The 26,529-nt window shown below is 37.9% G+C and overlaps 1 protein-coding gene across 1 annotated transcript in view; it reads left to right on the top strand.

The window, feature by feature from the left end:
• KIF6 (kinesin family member 6) overlaps positions 1-26,529 on the top strand; it is a gene marked incomplete at both ends in the record, with an annotated part of 150,300 nt that overhangs the window by 95,765 nt on the left and 28,006 nt on the right. The window contains one exon of the mRNA XM_084203576.1: positions 5,675-5,730. Coding sequence (XP_084059702.1) covers positions 5,675-5,730 — 56 coding nt within the window. The remainder of the gene's footprint in view (positions 1-5,674; positions 5,731-26,529) is intronic.

The raw sequence follows: 26,529 nt of genomic DNA, 5'->3' as shown, positions 1-26,529 counted from the left end.
TATCTAGGAATGCCTTTCTTCTGATCAATTTATCAGCTCATGCCACAGCACTGCCTCATCACTGCATAAATGATTACACTGCAGTCATTTCTGGTGTTGCTATTCAATAGAACATTTAATAGTTAACAGCATGATAATGAGAGCAGTATGGTTCTGAGCCATGCTCTGCCCTTCCTCTAGTCAGTCACAATTCTTCCATATTTTTTCTCTGTTATTACTATGATGCAAACCAGTATTTCCTCCTGGTTTCAGAGTATGTAATAGAGATGAGCAGAATCTACTAAGTTCTATGACAGATTTGCTTTCCTTAATGGACAAAGATTCATACTAATGCCTTGTGTAACCCCTCTCTAATAGGCATCAGCTGATTGCTGAAATCAGTGCTGATGTGAATTTTGATACTTTGAAACAGGCAGTTTCCCCTGCCATTTGCAGTCATTTTTAGCAAAGATGCTTAGCTCCAAGTTTACCGAGTTCATTAGAATGGATTTGTATCAAATCCAGTCTGTAATTTGGAATGCAGCCTCTCAACTACTAGTTACACAAAAGCTCTGTTACCCAGCCAGTGTTCAAATTGCACAGGAAGAGGAGTGTGGACACCACATGTTTAAAGGTTACCATAGCTTCCCTTTATATGTAGGCTTCTCTTGTTAATAATTTTGTTTATAGTTGCATAACCACTTCTGTCATACCACAAAAAGTGTTTGGTTCACAAATTATTTATTTTTAGCCATCATATTTTTTCCTTTGGGTACTTTGGGTAGATTTTCTTGGTTTGCTAGTTATCATAGAGTCAGAGAATAGGCTGAGTTGGAAGGAATATTTAACAGACATCTAGTCAAACCCTGCTGCAATAAGCAGGGATATCTTCAACTAGCTCAGCTTGCTCAGAGCAAAGCAAGATTGACTTTGAATGTTTCCAGGGATGGGGCATCCACCACTTCTCTGAACAATCTGTTCCAGTGTTTTAGCACTCTCATTGTAAAATATTTCTCTCTTAGACCTAGTCTAAATCTACTCTAAAGCACTACACCTTGTCCTATCACAACAGCCCCTGCTAAAACATTTGTCCCCATCTTTCTTACAATCTCCATTTAAATATTGAAATGCTGTAGTAAGGTCATCCTGGAGCCTTCTCTTCTCCAGGCTGAACAACTCCAGCTCTCTCAATCTGTCTTCCTAAGAGAGGCATTCCAGCCCTCTGATGATTTTTGGGGCCACTTGAACAGGTCTGTGTCTTTCCTGTACTCCAGAACTGGGCACAGTGGTGTTGAACACATTGAGTGCTGGTAGCTTGGTGTGCTGCTGCGCTTCGAGCTCTGGTTGGTGGGAGCCCAAGGCAAGAGGCCTTGAACTGGCACTCACCCTTCACATAACAAAGGACATAGGGACCTGGTGGTTCCAGCCAGGTGGACAGACACATAGAGGCATGTAGGAGCCCATGTGTCCAGATGAAGGACAGAGACTTTCATGCTTTTAGACTGTGAGGGTATAAAAATCCAGGGTTTCCTTTGTTCAGAGTCCCTCCTCAGAGGCACCAGCTTAAGCTGTTATCCTGCTGTTGCATCATGATTAAATTATTTTAAAGACCCAAACGTCTGAGTCTCTGCTATGGGAAACTCGGGGTTGAGCCAGTAAGGAAATGTTGTCTAACTGTGTGTGGTAAGTGCAGGGAGTCTAGTAGTTCACTTGTTGGCTCACTCACTGCAAAGGGGCTTTGGTCCTAGCTCAGGTGATGAGAGTGTAACTCATTTTGACTAAGGACACTGTTAATTTTTTGTAGTAGCTATGAGGGACCAGGGCCTGGAGCCATCTGGGTGTAGCCAAGACCCTATTGTTATTCAATACCATGCTATGTCATGGCCAGGGGCAGAAGAAAAGGACAATCTAACCCTAACCCTCTCTCATTTCAGAAAAGAGCATTCCTTTTCCCTTGGGGGAAGTGTGGCAGAGGGAATGGTGGAGTAACACTCGTCCCAACTGAAGGGAGCACTTTGGGTGGCATGGCTGTGGTTGGGTCAAGCTCCAAACTTTCTCTTTTGCACACTTTTGTTATGAATATTGTTGCTGATATTATTCATTTTCTTATTTCATCGCTGTTTCCAGTAAATTGTTCTTATCTCAAATGATAGCCTTTGCCCTTTGTGCTTCCAATTATACAGGGATCAAGTGGAAGTGTGGTTTTTTTTCAGTGGGACTCCTAAATCAGAAAATACCATTCCAAAACCATTCTGGCCCAATCCCTACACAGGCAGCATCACTATAGTCTTCCTAGGTACATCCTCTTCCTACTCTTCCACCTGTGTTTCTACTGCCTGTGCATTTCCTGCTTGCTTTACTTTAGATTGATTTGCAGATCTCAACTCAGTCATGCTGGTCTCTTGCCTTCCTTGCTTGATTTTTTGCTCCTGGGGGTTTTGAGTTTTTGCAGTTCATGGAAAACATTCTCAAAAACCTACTAGCTTTGTTCTATACCTTTGTCTCTGAAGGCAGTTTTCCAGGGGATCTTACTGACGAACTCCTTGAAGAGCTGGAAGTTTGTTTTCCTAAAGCTCAGAGCTTAACTTCATTCTTCCCTTGACCCATATCCCTCCAGACTGAACTCCACCAATGCATGACCACAGCAGTCCAGGCTGCCTCCAATCTTGATGTCTCCAATTAGCTCATTACTTTGGTGACCAACAGGTCCAGTATCGTATGCCTCTGATAAGGCTGTCTATTACCCTGCTTAAGAAGTTATCTTCCATGCAGTCCAGGAGTCTCTTTGATTGCCTACTACTTGCCATGCTACTTTTTCACCAAATGCTGACTTGTTTCAAGTCTTCCAGGTGGACAAACGCCAGTAAACACAATGCCTCCATCAGCTGAAGCATGAAGGCCTCATAAATAGGCTCCCCTTGATCAGGCATCCTGTAGTAGATGCCAACCACTCAGGTCCCTTTGTTGCCTCAGTCTCTGATTCCTACCCATCAGCTATCAGCCTGCTCAGATAAGTATTGTTCAGAGACAGCTCTTCACACTCAGTCTGCCTCTTGGTTTAGTGAGCACCCTTTCTCCTGACTTGTCTCTTCAGACAATCTCTAGCCACTGGAAAGCAAACTCAAGTTATGGGATTTGCCCTGCCAAGTTTCAGTAATGGCAACTAGATCACAGTTTTCTACCAGTGTGGTGACTTCCAGCTTCTTCTGTCTGTTCCCCATGCAGCATGCATTGGTATAAAGGCACCTCAGCTGTTGGCCACTCCGTCTTAGAAGATCACGCCTTAATTCCTTTGAAGTACTTCGTTGGTGTTCCCCTGTTGGCTCCTACTGCCTCAGGAGCCTCTGGCACATCTCAGTAAGACATCAAGTGTGCATTATATCATTCTTATAGGAATTGAATGGTGAACTGTCAGTGAGCCTTGGAAGTTTCACTGTGAAGGTCACAACTGTTGCCTGTGAAATTATTCACATAGATGTGACTATACATAGCCATACCTATAAAATGTAGGAGTATTTTTATCTGTAACTACTGGTGTAAAAATGATCAAAGGCAGTCAACTAATTAAATACTGAAAAGCATTTGTTTAGTTAAATATATATAGATAGATAAGGAAAAAACTGGTTTTGAATAAAGTTTTTCACCTACTACTTCAAAGCTCTTCACAGGTGCAGTAGCTTAAACTGTAACTCAGTAATGTCTTTGGATTTAAAAAGTGGGAAAACTGATATAGTCAAAGATAATTCAAGTGAAACAAAATTGATTCAATATGCCTTTAAGTTGCCTATGGAAAGTGCCTTTTAAGATAGAAAATGTGATCTTCTACAGCTTTGCAGCAATTCTTTTTCATTTTTCTTCCATACTTAACAACTGCTTCCTAGCTTAAAAGAAACCACCCTGTGTTGATGCCCAGACAGGATCAGATTTCTGCAATTTGAACTTTCCATACCTGACTTCCAGAGAAGTTAATAATATCCTATTTCTTAATGCAGTCATGTTCTCTTAGGATTGTTTCTCTGAAGAGGAGAAAAATGCATCCCATTTTCTGGTGAAATATGCTACCAAGAAATCTTTCCAGTTGTGCCTCTCCAATGCAATGCATACTGCACAAAGCTTCTAAATCCCATCTTAGACAATATTTCCAGTAGTAAAATTCTACTGAGCTTATAGATGAGATGTAAATCTAATTTCCTTTTTGTTGTTCTCCATTGTTTTTCTCATTTTCTTCTTTCCCAGCTTTCTGGTTTTTAGCTGGTTAACAATTAACTTGTTTTTTCAGCACCTATGGGCAAGTTTCATGGAAAGGATGAGTTTCACTTGGGTCACTTGTTGTTGTAATTTCTAATAATTAAAAACAAGTGAATACTCATTTAATTCACTGAATGTCTCTCTCATTAGACAGGCTCTGAGTTTGTCTTAGTTTACATGATGAGTTAGAGATTTGTTTTCCAAGATGTTTATATTTTAATTACTGGCATTTGCATTCAAAGAGTGAAATCTTTGCCAAAAATGCTTTTTCCACTAAAATTAGTGGCTAAATTCGCTCTGGGGTTTCATTATGGAGTATTTATCTTGTAGGTAATAGAAGCCATGATTTGGCAATTTCAGCCTTTTCTGTTGAGTGGTTTCCATGTAAGATATACATGAAGTTTTTTCAGCTAACAATATAATTGTTCAGTCATCACTATGCATAGCACCTTAATGCTAGATAATGTCACCCTTTTTTAAATTAAAGTATTGAAAATGGCTTTGTCCCATTCAATATTAGAGTCAAGTCTTGTGTATTTACCTGACTTATTTTGTTTGACAAGGATTCATAGTCACAGATGGAATCTGTTGAAATGTCATAAATTCATGCCAAATTTCAGTTTATGTCATTGTGCTGGTTTATAAACGATGGTGTTTGAACAACAGATACACAACCTATTCAGCTATTGGCAGTAACCTGTGAATAAAGGCTGGATAAATACCTGGCTTCAAGTTTTCCAGATAAATCTCTCTGTGAACATGAATCAGAGTCAACAGCCAACATGAGATTTGTCTCAGGAATTAATAAGTAATTGATGAAATTACTATAGGACCTGAGGGAAAGAAGGAGAGAGGTACTTCAGGGCTTCTTTCCTTTGATATTTATGCAATCCTTAATGCCTGCTTGGGGCTTTAAGTTAACCCCTGTAGAAAAAGCTTTTCTAAAGTCTAACAGAAGCTTCAATGGCTTCCACCTTTTTTATGTAAGAAAGAGTAAGTGTCCAGGAACCCTCCAGCTTCAGCCATTTAGCCTTGTGCAATTCAGCCTTGAAAGCATATGTTTGTGAGCAGATACCCAAATAGGAACTTGAAATTCTAACTTGTTCCAGTCTTACGAAGAAATTAACTAATTGAGAAGGGGAAATTTTTCACATCCCACCTTTGTAGGGAGAAGCCATATTTGTTTATTCCGTTTTGATATTTTTTGAGTTAGACTGAAGTACAATTTGTGGATTTCTTCAGTTTCTTTTTCTAGATCAAGACTCTTCTAGATAATTTCTCTTAGACCAGATAATCTCTCTTAATGGAAAATTGTGTCCAGTTAGTTCTACTTACAAATGACATAAATTAAAAACTAATACTGAGAAATTCTGTATTTTATTGTGATAAGCTTCTGGAACTATTTGTTCTTTAGAATAATCCTGTATCATTATGCTTGCATTGACAGGTTTGATGAAGCTAAATGTCTTGGAGAGAAATTAAATGAAGTGAGAAATAAAATAAGTGAGTACATTTTAACTTCAATTTACCTTCAGCTGATGAAATCCCAGAATTCAAATATATGGGAGGAGATTCTAGTTTGTAAAAGAAAAAAGTCAATGCATTGCTAAGACTTCCAATAAGGTAAACTATAAGCTGATGATAGCAGTAATAATTTTATCTACAAGTTTTCATTATTTCAAATAGCATAATCTAAAAACCAGTTCCCTTCTTTATTTGACAGGCTATCTAAAATTTACCAAAAAAGAGAAGGTATTAGCATGGGATTTTAAATTTTATTTTGGAATAAAATGATCCAAAACCATAATTTGAAAAATTCATATCTATGGGTTATTGATTGTATTTATCCATAAATTTATATGACTTCCAATAAAAGACTACCCCTCTGCACTTTGTACAGATTAATTAGAGCTATTTTGAGGAGTGCCTCAGTTTGCTGGGGAGTTTCATCTTTATTTCTTCTGAGGTTCCAACAGTATATGATTGGTATGCAATTTCGGATTGTTCAATGGCAAAAATTACCCATAGATATATTCAACCCCAAGGCAGGTCTTATTTGATCCTCTTAGCACTCTTTGATATGTTTGGAGTTCTCTTGATTCCAAATCACTCCAATTGACTCCAATTCTGGAGGCTGTCCAGGATTTGTCAGATGTTAAACAGTTTTTTCTGTCCCTGAAGTGCTTAGAGATCAGGTCCATGTCCTCCATTTTGCATGTTCAGGTGAGCCATGTCTCTTCAACCTTTCAGATGCAGACTGTGAGGGGCCAGATTGAAAAGTAATCTGGCATCCAGGGCAAGTGGTGTAGATCTTGCTCTTATTTTCTATCTCCTCCTTCTTTGGATGGCACCAAAATAGACATGGACAATGAAGTCATTATCATCATTTCATGTCCTAGAATAGCAGCTGACTTCTGGGAAAAGACAAATATCTCACAAGACAGCTGCCAAGTGCTCTCTACTTACACCATAGCCATGATTATATTCTCTGTGGTCATGAATGACAATTCTTGCCAGATTCCCCTCCCAGTCACCTTTAGGTTCACCACAAGTCCCTCAGAGGTATTATGCAGTATATTTAAATTATGTCAGGTATGCAGAAAGCCTCAGCCATGTTGGCAAAGTGTTTTCAAACCACAGCACAAATGATGTTTGGAATAGATCCAGAAGCAGACACATCAGGTGCTGAGCCTTCCTGCAGGAGTTTTCTGAACACTTGGTTATTTCTGTAAGACATGACACTAGAATTCACCTGTCTTCTTTCAGTAGGTTAATTTGCCTCTGTCAGGCTGGCCAAAACATAAATGTCAGTACAGAACCTGTGCATAGGCATTCATAGATTGACCCATGCAAGAAGAATTTCAGTATCTACCTCTCAGCTATGGGTTTCTGCAGTGTCCATATAAACTCACTTAACTCCTGCCAAGTAGGCTTTTTACTGTGGCAAACTTGGAAAAACAAGTGAAACATACCACAGAGGACTCTTTTTCCTCTGCTACCATCTTGAAGTCCGTGTCGTCGTGCATTCCTTCTGTCTCTTAGATTTGCTCATCTGTTTATACCCAAGAAATTCCTTAACCTAAATAAGGTGTAGCCAAAAGTCAGGCCCGACTGCCAAGCTTCTTTCTTTTATGAAAGTTGAAATTAATTTTAGAGCAGGAACAGTGAACACCAGCAATAAGCAGCTACACACAAGCACATCTTTCTCAGTATCTAGGGTTGCAGCTGTGCTGCTTGAAGAGAGGAGCCTAGCAGCCACCCTAAATGCATCTTTTTCCTGAGGGAGAACAAATGTTTGGAGGGCATGGGAGACAGTAAAAGATGCAGTGAGACACAGGCCAATCCTGAAAGTTCCACTTGCAGTGTCATGCTAGGACAAGACTTGTGTGATCTCAAAGTCCCTTGAGATTCAAATCTCTCAGGAATAATGTAACAATGCAATGTAGACATCATCTCTCAGGACTCTGTTTCCGTGGATTGCTGCAAAACCTAGAAGAAAGTCTTAGTTTGGACTGAATTGCTGTGTGTTTTTCCTCAGAAAGTTAGGCAAAACTTCTGATAGCTATAGTGCAGTACAGTATGGATTTAGCTGCAATTAGAAACATCTGTTTAAAACTTGCTTTTGGTTAAGTTCTTCAGTGTTAACATTGAAACAATGAAGTATATCTGGGAAACATGAGTGATACATCAACAGTATATGTAAACTAAAAAACCAAACTGATGCCTTAAACAAAGCAAGCAGCCATGTAACAAATCAGTAGCCCTGCACTGAGCTTGACAATGCTTACGTGCCTCCTGTAGGAAATTGTAATAGGTTGTGGACCACATGAATGCTGCAAATGTCCTTTAAGAATCAAGCTAGAAATGTCTCCAAAGTTCTAAGAAAAATCGCACAAAGCGTATTTTGGTCTTGTTTTGGTATATAATTGTAACTACAAGTGAAGCATTTTCAAGTTAAAAATTAATTTCCTTACTCTCTTTTTATTTTGGTAGCAAAAGGGGAAAATAGTATTTTCATTCAGTTTTTACTCTAGTTCTATTGTATAAGTAAGAAATTCTATCCCTGTTGTTTCCATGTATAGTTATCTATGTCCTGATTGATGCAGATTATACAGATGTAACTACTTTGTGGATGGTTTTTATACACTGATGTCTGAGGCTTAAAAGTGATCATACTGTAAATTCCTTTCTTCAATACTTTCTGTGTAACACTCTGCAGCATGTGAAAATTAGCACTCTGGCTAATACAAATATTAGATTTTATTCATCCTTTTGTCCTGTCTAGCTTTGTTCAGAACATATTTGTAAATGTATCTACCTGTAAGCACCTCATAAGAAGTATTCAAATTTTGTATCCCGTTCAGCTTAATCAATTCAATTACACTACCTTATACATTTTAACAGCCTAAAACATTTTTTTCAAGTAAGTCTGTTTCATCATGGAAGTCATACTCAAAGGATCATTAAAGATGCTAAGTTTACTAACCTGCCAAATTTTTACTTAAAATGTGGTACAATAAATAAGAGTCATCTGCGGCCTGCAATAGATCTTTAATTTACTTTTATTGTTGTTTTGGTTTCCTTAAACGTTCCTGGCTGCCTTGTTGTGCACAATCAAAAACAGATCCCATCAATATCAGTTTCCATTATTTCTAAGTTACTCTTAATAGTATAAAGCTAAAAACCACAGAGGCCATAATAATCCATTTCATGCAGTCTGATTATATTTTGAGATAGTGACAGCAGCATCTGGCTGTAACTTTTATGTCATAAATACTTTGACTTTGGAAATATTAGTGTTTTGCAGTGAAAGGTACACACAATACTCCAACCCCTTCTCAATTACGCTAGCATTTCAAAGACATCAGGAAATTAAGGCTGTAAAAATTAATCTGTGGTAGGATTTTCTTGGTAGGCTTTTGTAGATGTATTGCTTGCACAAAAAGATTAAGGAAAGCCATGTCTAGATGTAAGGTGGATTTCAAGTGTGGAATAACTATAATATAAGAAATGAGACATTGTGACCAGCATGTCTCTTTACTAGTATACCACGTAGTCCTGGATTCTGTCTCCTTTTCTATTTAATAGCGGTACAGGAATTTTTTTTATTTTTTATGAAAACAATACATCTTAAATTTGTCATTATGCTTACTTTTCACAATGACTTCCTAGAAGTAAGAGGATGAATTTTAATGAGGATGAAAATTGTCTTTTTCTGAAACTTGGGACATAAAAAGGAAAAAAAGAGGGAAGTGTTTCTAAGTCAGGGTAATTTTAGTGGCACTGTTTGCTGCATTATGACACTAAACTCTGAAAAGGCACAAATAAGGGAGCCGAGGGCTTTGGTGCAACCATTGAGGGGCAATTTTTTTTGCAAGTTATTGCATAAATACACCATAAAAAAGCAGAGAAATTGTATAGATTTTGAACATGTAGACATGCCTGGATTTGTTTGAATGAACTATTCAGGATTGTTTACATATGGCTGGGGAATGTACCCAATGACTGGACTTTAAAAGACAAATACAAAAAACCAACATGAGTGAAACTGGAAAAAAGTAACTGAGAGGTCAGGAAATAATGAGAACTCTGTAACCAGCGTAGGAGAAGTGGAAAGTGGGCCAGCACTGACACAAAGTACATTTTTGCCTTTCTAGTCCAACATTAAGAACTTTCAAAGTGTATATTTTGCTAGCTAAAAAAAAAAGGTTTCTTTTCTTGGGAAAAAAAGTGCTGTGTGACTGCATGTGTTTTTGTACTGTATTATTTTCAGAGTTAGGGTCTCTAACAAGAACTGTAGATCCTTTTGGTATTACTGAAGACAACAGTGAAGGAAATTTAATGCTGAAGCCTAAGATTTTATTTCAAAATAGTAAAGAAAATTTCTCATTGCAAAAATGTGAGTGATTGTGCCTAGCACAGTGTGGTGAGTCAACCTCAGCTGACTATCCAGCAGCTTCCTCACATCCCTTCCTCAAAAGAATAGCAGGGAGAAGTAGGAAGGAAAGGGTTGTGTGTTGAGATAAAGATGGAGACATGGCTTAACTACCAAGTGAAAGAGATTGAAGTCAGAGAAAATTAGTTTGATTTATTGTCAATTAAACTAGAGCTGCATGGTGAGAAGCAAAGACAAAACTTCTGAAATAAAAAATTCTCCCCTTATCAGGGCTAGCAGGAGGGTTTGTTTTTTTCTAGGGTGCTGCTAGGGACAAGGTGGTTTTACACTATTACTGCAAACATTCTGTGTCAAAGTACTCTGACAGTAAGAACTACTCTACATCTGAACAATCTGTAAAGCCTTAAATAACAAAAAAGACCCAACTGCTACTACATTAATCAAAGAGTGAGTTGGGGAGCTACAACTTCTATTTTCAGTGTAATTAAACTGATACACTCATTCAGAATTTCCCCACCAAAGAAAGTTTCCTATGTGCAAGAATGTGCTGTGTGTTAGAAGTCTTTAAGAGTAGTAAAGATTTCCATTTCACTCCTATAAATGTCTGACTGTTTTGGGTTATTTTTACCACTATTAGATTTCGTTTTTTCCTAAAGGGAAAAAAAACATACTAAATGGTATTTAATGCCCAGAGGGAAGCAGCTGTTGTTTTTAGTCTGTCCAGAAATCAGCTAACGTTATGATTGAAGCTGGAAGAGGAAGGACAAACTCATGTGGGAGTAATAACTGTGTGAGGAAACAGGCACTCTCGGAATGAAAAAGGGTAGGTGGGTGGATTATGTGCACATGATGTTGACGGTGCATCTATACCCACAGGAATGCTGAGCTGTTGCACTGCTCTGCCTCATTTCAGGTTTAGATTTTTTGTGCACAAGATTATAGAATACCAAAGCAAATTATAATCTTTAGTGACAGCAGGTTCTAGTACTGCAAAGCAAGGTTATTGAAGAGTCCTCATTTAATTTGCTTGCAAATTATTCAAATACTGTTCATATGTATCATAGTTAATGGCATGATATGCTGAATGGTAAGGATGAAGGAGAGCAAGGACAAGGCGTATCAGCACTCAGAGATAATATTGATTCTGGTTCACTAACTTGGATGTCACGCTGTTATTTCTCTGAATGCACAGTAGATGCTTTACCTACTCCAAACCTAAATAATATAAACCCAGAATTTTTATTCACCTTTTTTTCTTTGTGCAAGATTCTCTATATGTGTACATAAAAATCAATCTTGTTACTGTCACTCTTCCTCCCCGTCTTGATGAGCCGAGCAGACCTACATTACACTCCAAAGTAAAAATATGTCATGCACAGGTTTTCTTTACACTTACACAGCTTTATGAAGGGCACTGATAGCAGCATTTTTGCACAGAGAGAAAAATAAATATAACAGATGAAGTTAAGGTTTTTTAGGCAGAGATGGTCTGAGAGCACTCTGTGGTGTACATCTACATTGTTGTAGCTTCACATGTGGGCAATTACTTGGAAAAAGAAGGATCAGCTAGTTAAGAACTAGAATACCAAGGCTGATACTAGGAATGCTGCACATATTTTAAGCCATGATTATATGAGCTGAAAGAATTGAGTGAAGCCATGCACAAGCAAATAGCATTTTAAAAACTTTTGCTGAAGAAGTATTTGTACTTTGGAAGGATGGGATTTCTCTGTTAAAGAAAAGTTCTGTGCTTTACATGGAACATAGATGAAATGAAAAAGCTGTGATGATTTGCTAGATGAAGAGAAAAACCATCAAAATCTATGCACTGTTTTCTTAAAGCTTAACAGTATTGGTAGTATTATCTCTTTCTTTACAATAATAGAAATGTTCTGAGTTACAGACATTAACTTACTGGACAGTGTTTCAGCTGTGAATGAAGTGAGACTACAATGAGAGAGAAATTACTGTGCTTTGAAATGCATTCCATTCTTTAGTGTAATATTCTGAGATACTTATTCTTTTATGGAAATAAACACTGTGACTTCTTAGCTGCTGATTTAATTCACTGTTCTAGTGTAATTCCAAAAACTATCAAGTAGTTACGAAAAGTTATATGTGCTGAACAAATTTTACTGGAAATGACTAGTGTAGAAGAGACATGGCATGATTTGGTCTAAAAAGGGATTGGGAAACTTCAAGAAGAAAGGTTACATTCCACAAAAAAATATGGTTCAAATGAGATGCAAACAACTCATAACTAAATATATTCTGTATGCAGATTTAATGAGCAGATAAGTCAATGTCATTCCGCAGCATTTCATTCTTCAGGTAGCTTGTATTCTCAGCAGAGACCTTTAAAATCCATGGAACTTGAAATCTTGAAATCCTCACTAAGGAAAAACTCTAGCCGAGGTCAGTTTGAGTTCTACTTTTGTATGGATTGAAAAGAAGATTCTGGAAAGATTTCCACATTTCTGTTGTTTTTTTAGCTGATCAAGGTCAACAAGCATTAGCTATAGATTCATAGAATCATTGAATGGTTTGAATTGGAAGAGAGTTTAAGGGTCGTCATCAGTTCCAACTCTCCTGCCATGGGCAGGGTCACCTTCCACTTGAACAGGTTGCTCTGAGCCCTATCCCATCCAGTGCAAATGGGCACTTGGTGCAGCACATGCTGGGCAGCTTATTCAGCACATTCTCTATCAGGTGTACTGTGTGTGCCTTCTTCAAAGCCAGTTTAGCGTCAGGCTGCATGTACCATGATTTATGTGGCCAACATCCCTAGCTGGACTGCTCAGTACCTGAGAAATTCCAGATGAACAGCCAGATCAGTGATCTAGAAGAAGCTGAAACAGGAGTTTATTATGAGAAGTAGGAGATTTGACAAAAGCCATCAACTTAGACTGGAAGCTCTCTGAGCAAAAAAGCCATCCTGCCTGCTGCTTCACCACTTCTGTCCTGCACTGGGATATATGGAAAATTAAAGCTTCAATACACGTAGTTTCCACTGATTTCTTTTCTCCTGGGATGCTCCCTGTCCATTACAGATGTCCTTTGTCACTTAATAGAGACAGTCTTGGTATCAGGACACAAGTTGTATCAGAAAATAGTACACAAACATTATTTCTTCCATACTTCATCTCAGGTGTGTAACTCTGCTTCTCAGGTGTGTAACTCTGTTGCTTATTCCTGAGTGATGTAGCTTATACCTAACATAACAGAGCACATTAGGTCTGCAAAACCTGCAGCCATCTGTAAGAAAAACAGAAGAGAAAACAGGCCATGGGGACAAACAGTCCCCTAGATGTAATTTCCCAGCTGGGATGTTATTCAATGTGGCCCAGTGCCTAGAAGCCCCAGTCTGTTTCTGATCTGCAGGTCAGTTTCAAAGCAGTTTTGTAATAAATGAGGCATGTTTATGTGTCTACCAAAAATAGCAGTAGCTGTTAAAGCTGAAGCCATTCAGCATGGCTGACACAGTCTTCAGAATCTTTCTCCTTAATTTCTTGGCCCAATTGTTTGGCAACTTAATGCTGAAAAAAACAAAGTTCCTATGTGTGTTTGTTTTGGATAAATATCTAAGTTTTGTGCCATTATGACAGCAGTTTTGAGATCTAATTTTTTTTAAATGCTACATTTTGATTTTTGGAAGCAAGGAATTGAAAACACAGAAAAACAGCTGAGTTTCTAAAGATATTATTTTCTTAACTACTTTGCCACCATGTGTGGTTTCTTCTTTGTTAGAAATGTAATTTACTTTGCTTTGTAGGATGCTAAATCTTATTTTTCTGTTTGGATGCAAATCCTTCCGTTTTAACATATTTCCTGCTTTCCATGATGAAATATAGCTCACTTTCATCCTGATTCTGTTCAGGTTCTTTTTCTACCACTTCAGGCATGATTTCTATGGCCTAGTTAACCATAGATCTGTAGAGCATAATCTAAAATGGTGTGATCTTTCACAGTGTCTTCTGGGAGATCTCTCAAGGTGCTGTAAGGCAGAATAGGTGTCATGACTTTCCCACAAGCCTGGCAGGCAGCTACCATATGGTAACTGGTTACTATCCTCTTGGGGCAGACTCAGTGCTATGATGGATGTTTCCACAACTTATCATCTTGTCCTTTGAGCATCCAGTTGGATCATAATATAAAGCAGAGAGATGAAATGTACTTTTCTTTCTTGCTAGAACTTCAGTGAAAGGTTCATGCTAATGATTTTTTCTTTGCTTTTTCACTGTGTTCATAGTGAGACTAAACAATTAACTACCTTGTTTGTAATCAACAGATTGTATTTTGATTCACGTGAAAATGTTTTTAGAATCTCAGAAGTCTCTGCCAAGTGACCAAGGCTTAAATTTTCTTGAAGTAGTGCAGTTTTGTTTGCTGAGTGTAATTTTAAATAACCAATGACTAGGTAATTTGTAATATAGTAATACTTTTAGCTGAATTGAGTTCCCAGAAAGCTGATAGTAAGATGTGCAAATAAGAAAGAGAAATAGACAAAATTATAAAGTCTATTATAAAAGCCTGTGAAGTGTTACTATCCCTTTCTGAAAACAGTGGAGAAAGTCTGTCTTTGTTATACTTACAATAGGCATTGTACATGTTATAGGTCCTAACGGTAAGCGGGGCAGGAAAAATCAGCCTTTTCCAAGGCTGAGGATCAAGACATGAGGGAGGTGCCAAAAGGCAGATGTGAGGGAGCAGTGCTGGGGTAGCACCATGCTCCCCTTGGCATGCTTATTGTAGCTGCAGTGTTCCTGGAGCTCTGGCCTTTGTAGCTTTTTCAAGCCTAACCCTAAGCAGAGCAGAAAAATCAGAATTTTTCAAGGTGAATTTCCACCTTGTGGGTGGTGCCAAGGTGTGAAGGGAGTAATGCTGGGGTTAGCATGCCTTTTCAAGCTGCAGTGTCCATGGACTTCAAACTACTTTGTTTCAAGGCTCTGTGGTCTTCTCAACACAAACTGTAAGCATTTCCCTAACCCTAAGCACAGCAGCTAAAGCAGCTTCTTGCCCAGTTGCCTGGAACATAAATTGCGCCAAGCACAAAGCTGTTGAGGGAGCAATCTTTGGGAAGTGGTTCCTTTATAAATACAATGCTCCAAAACCTACCAAAATGATACCAAATAAAACCTAAGGGACCAAAGTTAAAAGAAGAGACAAGAGATGAAATTCATTAAAAGAAATGGGGGAAAAAAAAAAAGGGTAAAACAACAATAAAATAGTAAAAAGGCATGGGGTGCATAAAGGACAAAGAAAAGAACCAAACCCTATTGAATTTATCCTCATTGAAATGACAAGAACCCTTCCTTTCAGAACGGAAACAAAATCTTGAAAACAGAAAAGAAAATGTTATAAACACTCAGAACTTTTCTGTTTGTAACATAAACTTGTGTTACAAATGCACAAGTCAAATAAAAATTTAAAAAAAGAAAAAAAGAAAATTTTGAAATAGAGGAACTAGAAGAAAATGGATAGGGATGAAATGAAGTGCAGTGAAAAGGATCAAAACTTGCCAAAATTATTATCACTGAAATTGCCAAATCAGGAAACGAAGTCAAAAGAAAAGATGGAAGAGATAGCTAAAATGAGGTGCCTAATGGAAAAAAAAATCTTCTACGAAGGGAAAACAAGAAAAAGGCTTGAGATGCCATGAAGTACAGGGAAACGAGCAAAACACTGTTAAAAAATTCCTCATAAAAACACAAGATTTAATTTCTGAAACTCTATATTTCAGGAAAAATTACTTTACAAAAAAGAAATCAATTTCTTTGCAGCTATATCATTTGACATGGTCCTCTGATTTTGAGATCTCAGTAAAGGTTAATTGGGGCAAGTTTTGGACTTTTTCACTAAATTTCATGGCACGCTATGAAATCTTATTGTTTTCACTTAAGTGAGAATTTGTTGGGTTTTTTTTAATTAGGCAGGTCATTTAATCAAAATCCTCACCTTTATTTTGTCTGCATTTGTTCCCTGGATTTGGGACTTCGGTACAATAAATTTTGGGAATTCTTCAACCTTTTCAAAAGACCTCATTTTATCCCAATCCATCTGCTTTTAGTCACTAAATTTCCAAAGTTTTTGGTTTTTTTTTCAATTGCATTTTATTTGATCCTATCTCCTTCCCAGACTGTTGTAACACTTTCTTTTCTGTTTTCAAGATTTCATTTCCTTTCTTGAAAGGAAATTAATTTTTTTTCTTTCAAATTTGCTGGTCCTTTCTTACAGTTATTCTCTTGTCTTTTATCTTGTTTGATTTTTTTTTCCCTGATTTTGCAACTTTAGTGAGGTTAATATCGGTAAAATTTGGTCCTTTTCACTGCAACTCATTTCATCCCGTTCCATTTGCTTGTCTTCACTAAATTTCCAAATTTTCTAATTTTTATCAATTGCGTTTTATTTGATCATATCTCCTTTCCTGAGTGCAATGCTTTCTTTTCTGTTTTGGTCCATACCCTTGCACTTCATGGCATCCCATGTCTTTTTATTGTTTTCCATTTGGTGACAATTTTTAAATTTTTTAGATTAATCAGGTCATTTCATTCAATTCTTTTCCTCCTGTCTTTTCTGTCTTCCTATTTTATTTTTTTCTCCTGATTTGACATCTTCAGTGAGGTTAGTTTTGGGAAGCCCTTAATTTCATCCTGGTCTATTTCCCTATTGACTCTCTATTTCCAAATTTTCTTTTTTTTTTTTTTAATTGTGTTTTATTTCATCATATCTCCTTTTCTGAGTGTTTGTAATTTTTCCTCTTGAAATTAACCTTACTGAAATCCCAGAATCTGGCAGTGGAGTCAAATGAAAAGACAGGAGGAGATGTCCATAAACTACATGTCTATGAAAAAAATAATTTTCACCAAAGGGAAAGCAATGAAATTGCATGGGATGCCATGATTTGCAGGTAATGAATTGAGGCTTGCCGAATTGTTCCTCTTTGAAATTGCAACATTTAATTTATTTTCTGCAAAGGAAGACTTTTCTTTCCATAAAGGAATTTAAATCTTGAAATCAGAGAATGAATTGTAAGCAATATTCTGGAAAGGAGATATGTTCAAAGGTATTTTGGTTTTTTTAAGCCTTTCCCTAATTTTGTCAGAAAAAATGACTGTATTCTTAGGCATAGATACCCAGCATGTGAGTATTTTCGCCGTGTAAGGTATGGATGGAGCAGTGTTGTTTTATTGCCATGGTCCCCTTGGCATACCTCTTCCCATGCACTGTCCCTGATCTCTGGACTTTCAAGTTTCCTCTACCTTAACCCTAACCCCAAGGAGAGCTGTAAAATCAGGATTATTGTGAGGCTGATATGTCCAGCCTGTGGGTGGTGCAGGCTCTCTCCCTTCAGAGGTACACCTATGCTTTTGGCAGTTGCGCCAGAGCGCTGTCTGTTCTGCTGCTGCTGCAGCATAGTCGTGCTTTGGCCATTTTCAGAAAACAGAGACGGACATGTCATTGCTCTGTCTTCCTCATTTCTTAGCTGGTGTAGAACTTTTCTTATCTGATCTGGTATAAATGAGACTGGTAAGAGAACCAGGCAGTTCTAGTAGCTTTGCTGAGGCCTTTTTCTTTTTTCTGCTCCTCCTTATAAGAGGATACCATCTTTGGTAATAAGTAGTCTTTGCAGCAGCACTCAGCAAGCCTGTTTCAGAAAGTAGAAGTCTTTTGGCTTCAGGGGGCAATGCATATGTTAATGGCAATGCTAAATATTGTCTGTTTTTCAGGGTTGCTTGCATATGTTTGTTTTTACTTTCAAACAATAGGCAATGCCCCAGGGTTACAGTACACATTCTGAATGGGTCCTCAGAATGAGAAAACATGATTTGTCAAATGACTTATTCAGAAAATACCAAACGGAATGAACTCATTTGAACAGCTCTATTATGCTCCCCTGGTGTGCTATTCTTTAAACAGAAGAACCTTATTAGTGTAACAGTCACTCCAGGCCCAAGATGTTAATGTTTGCTTTGGCTCTAAGTTGGAATGTACATATGTAGGAATCGTTTTCATTTTCTAATTATTACAAATGATGTTCTGTTCTTTACAAACAGAACTATTTTCAGGGGAAAAAGTTATGCTCAGGAAGAAACCAAGTAAACATTTTTTACTTAAGGTTTCTCTATAATAACTAAAACTAATTGACCAGGCTCATTTGATTTAATCAAGCCATGAGTAAAAACTTGGAAAAATATTCAGTAACATATTTCTGCCTGCAAGCTGACTTTTGACTGAAAATAAGTAGTCATTGCTAGATTGCTAACTGCATTTTGCTGTTTTATTAGGCTATTTATTAGGCTATAGTATGTTCTTGTGCCAATCTATTACATTTGCTCTATCAAAGAAAAAATGCTAGGTGATAGTTGATGCTATATTATAAGATCTGTGTGTTAATTCCTGCAATCTTTTGTACAAAAATTTTTCCTTGATCATAGAGTCACAGAGTATACTGACTTGGAAGGGACCCATCAGGATTATTGAGACCAGCTCCTGGCCCTGCACAGGACAACCCCAAGAGTGACATCATGTGCCTGAGAGCATTGTCCAAATGCTTCTTAAAATCTGTGAGGTTTGAGGCTGTGACTGCTTCTCTGGGGAGCCTGTTTCAGTGCCCTACCAGCCTCTGGGTGAAGAACCTATCCCTGATATCCAACCTAAACCTCTCCCAATGCTGTGTCCGATGCTCCCAGGGCATGCTTGGCCCTCCTGGCTGCCAGGGCACTGCTTACTCATGTTCAAGTTACCATAGACCGAGAGCCGAGGTCCCATTCTCCAGCACTGCTCTCCAGTTTCTCATTCCCGACTATATACAGACAGCCAGTTTTGCCCCACACCAGGTGCAGAATCCAGCACCTTCCCTTGTTTGACTTCATCTAGTGAGTGATTGCCCATCTCTCTCATTTGTCAAGGTCTCTCTCTGCAAGGCCTCTCTGCCCTCAAGGGAGTCAATAGCTCATCCCAATTTAGTGTCAGCAGTTCCTCAAGTCCTGCATCCAAGTCATTTAAGTCTTTAGTACTGGATGGTCAGACATTTTAACAGTGAAAAATCAAACCTGCAAATTTTAGAGGAGTAGATCTCCACTTATTCCAAGAGTGATATTCCTTCCTGAGCACAGAAAGATAAATTCTTCATAGTATCTCATGGTTTGTTTACATGTCTAGACAGCATTCATGAAGACTTGTAGCATAGGCATATGGACCTACACATACTAGAAGAAAATAGCTGTTTTTTTCTAATCAAACTAGTTCGTAAATCATGTGATGTCACTACAGTTGGTTGTGAATGTTGCAAAAGGAATGCAATCAACAGCAAATTGGTGTAATATGAAGATTTTTTTCATGCTCTTTATTTAAGGCTGAGGGAAGATGACTGTTCTGAGGTGATCATATCATTATACCAGTTATATATAATCAGGTTGTGTTTTAAATTGCTGAGCAATTCAAGAAGCAGTCTTTGGCTTATCAAGCCCAAGTGAATATATGCTGCATCTTTACAGGAAGCTATTTCAGGTTTTACGGGGTTCCTAGTATGTGTCTGACACTCAAGGAGTCACTTCTCAAAGGTTTGGTAGATATATTACAAGTAAATGTGAATTAAAAAAAAGTGTTATACACTCCTTCTTACTCTGACTTGTTTCCATCACCCTGAAATGTTTATCTGCATGGCCTCAAAACATGGCAGCATATCTAATCAGCTTCAGCATAGTAATTTTTATAAATTTATTTTATTTTTAACTTTGTGTCATATCTGTCAGATTTTTAATATCAGTCTGTCTCATCTGACCAGAAGTTACACAGCACTATGTGCTCAATGCCAGGACAATTCCTTGGGTAAGAGCAAAATTTTAAGTTTCTGAAACTGAAGTATATAGTGAGCCCTGGAACTCAGTATTTAATTTTATGTTGGACAGCTCTGGCCAGAAGAAATGTCACAAAATGAGACTGGACATTTCTATGCAATTGTTGCATAGAAATTACAAAGCCAAGAAGACAGAAAAAACAGAAAATAACCATGTTCATCTGAAACTCAGATATAGTGACTCTCTGCCTAAAATATTAACTGAGACCAGTGTATTATTACCAGAAAACTTTTTGGGGATAAAATCCTTTGGTTTTGACTTTGCTTGTTTGTGCTTTTAAGAACCCTTTATTTATTTTTCATCCTTCTTAAATTTGCATATTTGAAAATGTGAAAAGGATAGGAGCTGTATACAAAGCTATTTCTCTATTTTCCTTATTCTTTTTCTTCACATTAATTTCTAAGAAATAATCAGGAGATAAGTGGCATTTAATCACATAAGCATCCAGAGCGCTAAATTCACAGATTATGGCTCCTTATCCATATGGCATTGCTTTTCAGTCATGCTTTTTGGACCAGCTTAATATTTAATTCATGAAGAAATAGAAGTGATAAACAACAGAACGATAGTTTCCAGATGTGCTTCATTTCTGTTTCTTTCCTAGCATATGAAGATAAACAGAATATTTGTTCACTTTGGACAATACCTAAAATAGCACCCTGGCATCTAAGATACAGCTTAAGTGAAATTTAGGTGCTGAAATTTAGGAGAGCTACCCAGGAAAAACAAAACCAAATCAATTCCCCCCTAAAAACTCTTCACTTATTTCCTGAATGCAACAAACTGCCATTGCTACAGCACATACAGAAGTGCTACTTTATTGGCTGAGCAGAAGCACACATGTCTGGATACTCCCCATGGAGTATCCAGACATAATGTGTGCTTCTGCTGAAGTCCCTTGGAGTGTGCATGCTGCTATATATCCATGCTTGGCTAAAAATGTCTGGTCAGAAATAAGCAGTAACAGCCAAACTTGGGACATGAAAATACAGGTCCAAGCATTTGGTTTTAAATTCAGAAAGCATTGGTTCTAATTTCCAGTTTCAAGGAGATCCTGAGCTGCAGTCCAGAGCCGTTAGTGTTTTATGTTGGTTATCCTAAATGTCCCAGTGTTGCATATCTGGATTTTTAGGAAAAGTGTTGAAGACTTCCCTTGAGAACAGTTCAACAATTAAGGCAAATGTAGCCTATGACAGTTTGTACTTAGAGGAAGATAGAGGTCCAGATTTATGTCAGCAGGAAAATAGAGTCAATTTCTGTGTAATTTTGCTGTTTAACCCTATCAAATCTCTTTTTTGTTTTTTGTTTTTTTAGCAGCCAGAATGTATGGAAGGCTATTAGGAAAAAAAAAGTGGGATATGGGATAAAGGATGCTGTAGAAATGCAGGCCAAACAATAAACAAGAATGTCCTTCAGTCGTAAAGTGTAAGTCATCATCTTGTTAGAGGACAAAAGTAATCTGGCCAGAATCAACAAGAACATGAAGAAAAAGGGGAGGAGACTTAATATGGAGGTTAGAAGTAAATGCATAGAAATGGGTCGAGAGTTTAGAGGACTGTATATTGAGTAGCTCAATGAACCACAAGATAATTGGGTCCAGTGTTTAACCAATCACCATCTCTTCAACTGGACCATAGCACTAAGTGCCATGCTGTCACTATAGGACATGAAAGAACACAAGCTCACACTGCTGTTCTCAAGGTGAAGAGAAAAGGGAAGTTTATTTTCTGACTCCAACATTTACAGTTTTCCAAAAGTGACAGTGGATTGGAGGGTGACAGTGCCACCTCTCCAATGACACTGGACAAACCAACAGTCCATCAAAGTTCTCCTCCTCCATAAAAGAATGCAAAACAATGAGTTATTTACAGAAAGTGTGTGAGAAAGTTCGCTACAATAATGTCAACATCTAAGCCAAGAAGGCTTAGAAAAGCTTAAAAAATTGGGGCGACACCATGTTCAGTTTTTTCTTGAATGCCTCCAGGGAGGGTGACTCCACCACCTCCCTGGACATTCCAGCCCAATGCCTGAACACCCTTTCAGTGAAGAAATTCTTTCTGGGAAGTCAAGTTTTCACACATTGTCATCCTATAGCAATGACTGGCAGAGACTGCTATGTCATAAGCTTTCTGTCTGTGAATTTGATCATGCTTGAAGGTATTAAATGTGTCAATAAAACCTATTATTGTCTCAACTGACAATGAAGGGCAAGGAAGGGAACATGGCAAGGAAGGGAACATGCCCCAGTTAGATATTTTAAATAGTAATCTCAAAATGTGCAGTATCCTACATCACAGTAAAATGTATCCATTTGAATCTGGGGTATTTAAATTCCAAGGAAGGAGATTGTGTATTCTGTATTATGATTATGGAGGAAAAACTGTGTATTTCCATGTGTGTTTGGTAATGTGCTGAGCTTAGGCCATGGTTTGCAATTATGAATTTGTGGAAGTCAGGGTTGTGCTTCAAATTCTAAACCTGTTGTCCTTCCTGGGAGTTCTGACTGCAGAGTTCTATTAAATCCCATCAGCTTCCTTGCTTCCAATGGTCTGGCCCATCTCTTTGTTAGTATTTACTTTCTCCAATCTTTTCTTCCCAGCTGGCAAAAGAGAGTGTTTACTTGTATTTCAGACATTGTAGTTGAGTTGATGATAGTGTCTCATCTTAAATTGCTGGTATGCTTGTGCTGATGTGCCAAATTCTGCTGATAGAGCAGCCAGAACATGGGCATACATTTCCTTCTCTATTCTCTGCTGTGGGGCAGTGGCCTTTGACATCAAACTTTGGGATGAAGGGAAGAGAGAGGGAAGAGGAGAAAGAAGAAGCAGTAAAATCTTAAACTGCTGCAGAAGGCAGAAATTTGCTGCAGCAGGTTATACTCTACAGTATGTCACCTGAGGTATTGTCACCCATATATTTTTAATGCTGATGGGGGCCATATTTCATACCTGGAAAAATGTATGTGCCTCAGAGAGGCCCTGAGTATTGCAATAATATGTTTTCCTCCCTGATGCCACCGAGGGTTTTCTAAAAATGAGAAGCTATCAAATTACATGGGGATTTGGCCAACCACGTATTCCAAAATTAAGCATTTCCATCCGACATAGTGCTGAACCAGTTTACTAATGCAGACTACTTTGTCTCTGCTCATTGTCCTAATAGAGCCAGCTGACATGTTTTTGCCATTGGAGAAGGACAAAGTTTGAAAAGAAAATTCAGAATTTGTCCCAAATATTTCTCTGGGTCAGAGAAAGGCTGAATGGTTTATTTGTTCTTAGTACTGCAGAATTTTGCATTAGAAGAGAATATTTTCTTTTTATTCCATGACTTTTCTTGTCACATACTTTCTATTGTAGACTGTGTTCTCATACAATTTCATCACCAGATTTTAAAAAATATTCTAACACATCTGGTAAGATTTTCTATAACTATCTCTGCTTAATCTACTCAGTTTGAGAAATTGTTCCATTTTCTTGGGTTCAATGTCTCCTACTTTCACAAATACTTTGTATGCTGTTCAATTCTAACCTCAAGTGCAGTTAAAGATATATCTGTACAAGGCTTATGGAAGGAAGTTATGTGATTGCTCCCCTCTTTGCCTCTAAGTGATTATTTGCAGAATATGCATCTTTAACTTCTGCTCATTCAGCAGGACTTCTTATCTGATTTGAGTGGGTGCATGCAACTTCATGAATCAGATTTAATAGTTTCAGAGTCTTGGGTTGGTTTTCATAGTTGGGCGGTAGCTGAGTCCAACAGCAAATATAGTGGCATTGCATTACAAACAAAACCCCCACTTATTTCCTCTCATGGTTTAAGCCCAGCTGGCAAAAAAGCACCACACAGCCACTTGCTCACTCCCCTCTGTTGGGACTAGGGAAAGAATCAGAAAAGTAAAAGTAGGAAAATTCATAAAACTGTATATTTTAATGGGTAAAGCAAAACGTGTGTGCGCAAGCAAAGCAGAATAAGGAATTCCTTCACTCCCTATTGACAGACAGGTGTTCAGCCATCTCCAGGAAAGCAGGGTTCCTTCACTCCTAAGAGTGACTTAGGAAGACAAATACTGTCACTCCGAATGGCTCTGCATAATTCTTGTTCCCCCTTGCTTTTTTTAGCTAAGCATTATGCCATATGGTGTGGAATATCCCTTTGGTCCATTGGGGTCAGCTGTCCCAGCTGTGTTCCATCGCAGCTTCTTGTGCACCCCCAGATTATTGACTGGTGTGGCAGTGTGAGAAACAGGGGGGAAAAAAGCAACATCGAATACCATATAGCATGATTAGAGACCCAAAATCCCTGGAGGGTGACTTCCAGGAATCAGATGCCCTGAATGCATAGGAGGATATTCTGCTAGATATTTTGTGTAACACGAAAAATGATTTAGCAATGAAGAAAGTGAAACATACAGCATCCTATTTGAGGTGTGAAGGTTTCAGGATCTCCATGATGAAAGGAGGCATTAAGATAACTGCAGGCTTGAAAAATGCAAAATAATAGAAAAATACTAAAAAGTAACAAGAGATGAGAAGTCATTGACAAAGGTTTTAGCCTGTCAGTTTTTGAGTCAGCAGTCTTTGAAATCTTATAATAGTATGATAGTGAGGATCTAATAAAACATAAGAGACGTTTTAAAACCTGTAACGTGGACCCAAACAAAACAAAAAAAACTTTTTTTTAAATCAGTGGGGTTTTTTTAATTGTAACATATTCACTTTTGTATTGTCCCGAAGCATATGCTTCAGGTCAAAGCATTCCTTTTCTGTAATACATTGGAAGATAATTTCAGATCCTTGAAACAGTCTGGAACAATGCAAAGACAAGAAGTTAAAGGACAGCCATATTACTCAAGTTATGTTTTCTGTCCTATTTAGTCACCAAATGGGATACTTTCCTCTGCTTTACATCACTCAGAATTAGATTTCTCTATTCCATTTTATCCTCTCCATCTCCCTCCTTGCTTTTTTCTCCGGTCACAAAGTCGAAGTTCCATGTTACCGGCTCATCTCTTTTCCATACCTATGTGTCTCCAGAAACCCCGGCCAAAACCAACAGATTTATCACAGCCTTAATGACAGCTGGCTGCATGCTGAGTGAATTCTTAAATTCCTCAAAACTACTTTTCTTGCCAAAACATGTGGAGTTTCAGCAGTCAACATTTTATTGGGACCATTATCTCCAGATGAAGAATGACTCTGCTGGAAAAAATTATTTTGTATCAGCTATAGACCTATTTTTAGCTTCTTGTTTGGTGAAACTTCAGAAAATATAATTAGCCATATGTTGAGCGATGTTCTCCACATCTTAAATTCAATTTTTGCAAACCACATTTAAGCACTACTTCTTCCACAAATTTACACTTAGAATCAGAAGACATGGTAGGGTTTTTTTATGAGAATGTGATTCTTCATGTTTCTTTGGGTATTTATTTGTGCTCATGAAGATTGTAGAAATGGCAGTGCCTAAGACCGAAATCTTCCATTTGTTCATATGGGAGGATTTGTGCAGGCAATGGTACTAGAATCATCCTCTACTTCTGTCACTTATGAACTTCAAGCCTAGTATTGGGGCAATGGTGTTCTCAGAGGCAGAAAAGTAGAGCAGGTCAGAAACTTTCATTCTCCCCCACAAGTATTTATAGTGAAAACAAAACAAGGTTACTTTAATCAAAAACATATACAGAAAATCTTAGAGGGTTTGTCAAAAATAAGAGCTTCGAAGTGTAACATTTTTTCCCCAAATTAAATCTATACAAACTGTCAAATTTCAAATTGGATTAAAACAAATCAAAATATTAAATCATATCTGTCTGGCTAAAGCATTGGTATGGAATTATAGTCAGGTGCCTCATGATACTACCATGTCCCCCAAATCTCAACTCATGTTTGGCCTGCTTTTCCCATAATAAAATTTCAGTTTTTCTTCAGGAAGTTTTCTGGGAAATGAAGTTCAGTTTTTGCTGCCCTGAAAAGGCAGTTTGAACTATGTGAATTGGATAAATGTCACCTTTCTATTTCTATTTAAAGAAGAAAAAGGAAACTCTTTTGTTAGAAGAATAGTAAGGCTGGAGTTTTATTTTTCTAATCAGGGAAGTGTTCTTTGGTTCCTCTCTGATTACAGGTGGTCTGATTCAAACTTCTAATTCTTTCACAAAGCTGCCAAATAGAAGAAGTTTTCTTGCAACATCATGGGAGCAGAGGTGCACAAAGGCTAGAGTGAAGGGAGAGAAGAACATTTGGGATAGTTTCACACTGCTGAATGGTCTGACAAAGCTCTCAATACAAATAGAGCTTCTGCAGCCTCTGTGGTTTCTATCCTAGTTGTGCTCAGAGTAAACTCTATGAAATTGAAAGTCAAGCCTCTTGGCTATGATCATTTAAAACCCAGTCCCAATGTTCTTGTTTCCACATTTTTGTACAGATGGCAAGCTGTTGTCTGTCTGATTGATCTTACTCTCATTGACTTGTTTGCCCTACTTTTTTTCTGTTGGCCTCATTGCCACTTGAAGCTCAAAACATTTAGATTGCTGATGATCTGTTTCTAGGA

The sequence above is a fragment of the Fringilla coelebs genome (genome assembly GCF_963513975.1).
Source record: "Fringilla coelebs genome assembly, chromosome: 3".
Classification (NCBI taxonomy): Eukaryota; Metazoa; Chordata; class Aves; order Passeriformes; family Fringillidae; genus Fringilla; species Fringilla coelebs.
The sequence above is the reverse complement of the archived record's forward strand: the minus strand, read 5'-3'. Positions and strand labels throughout refer to the sequence as shown.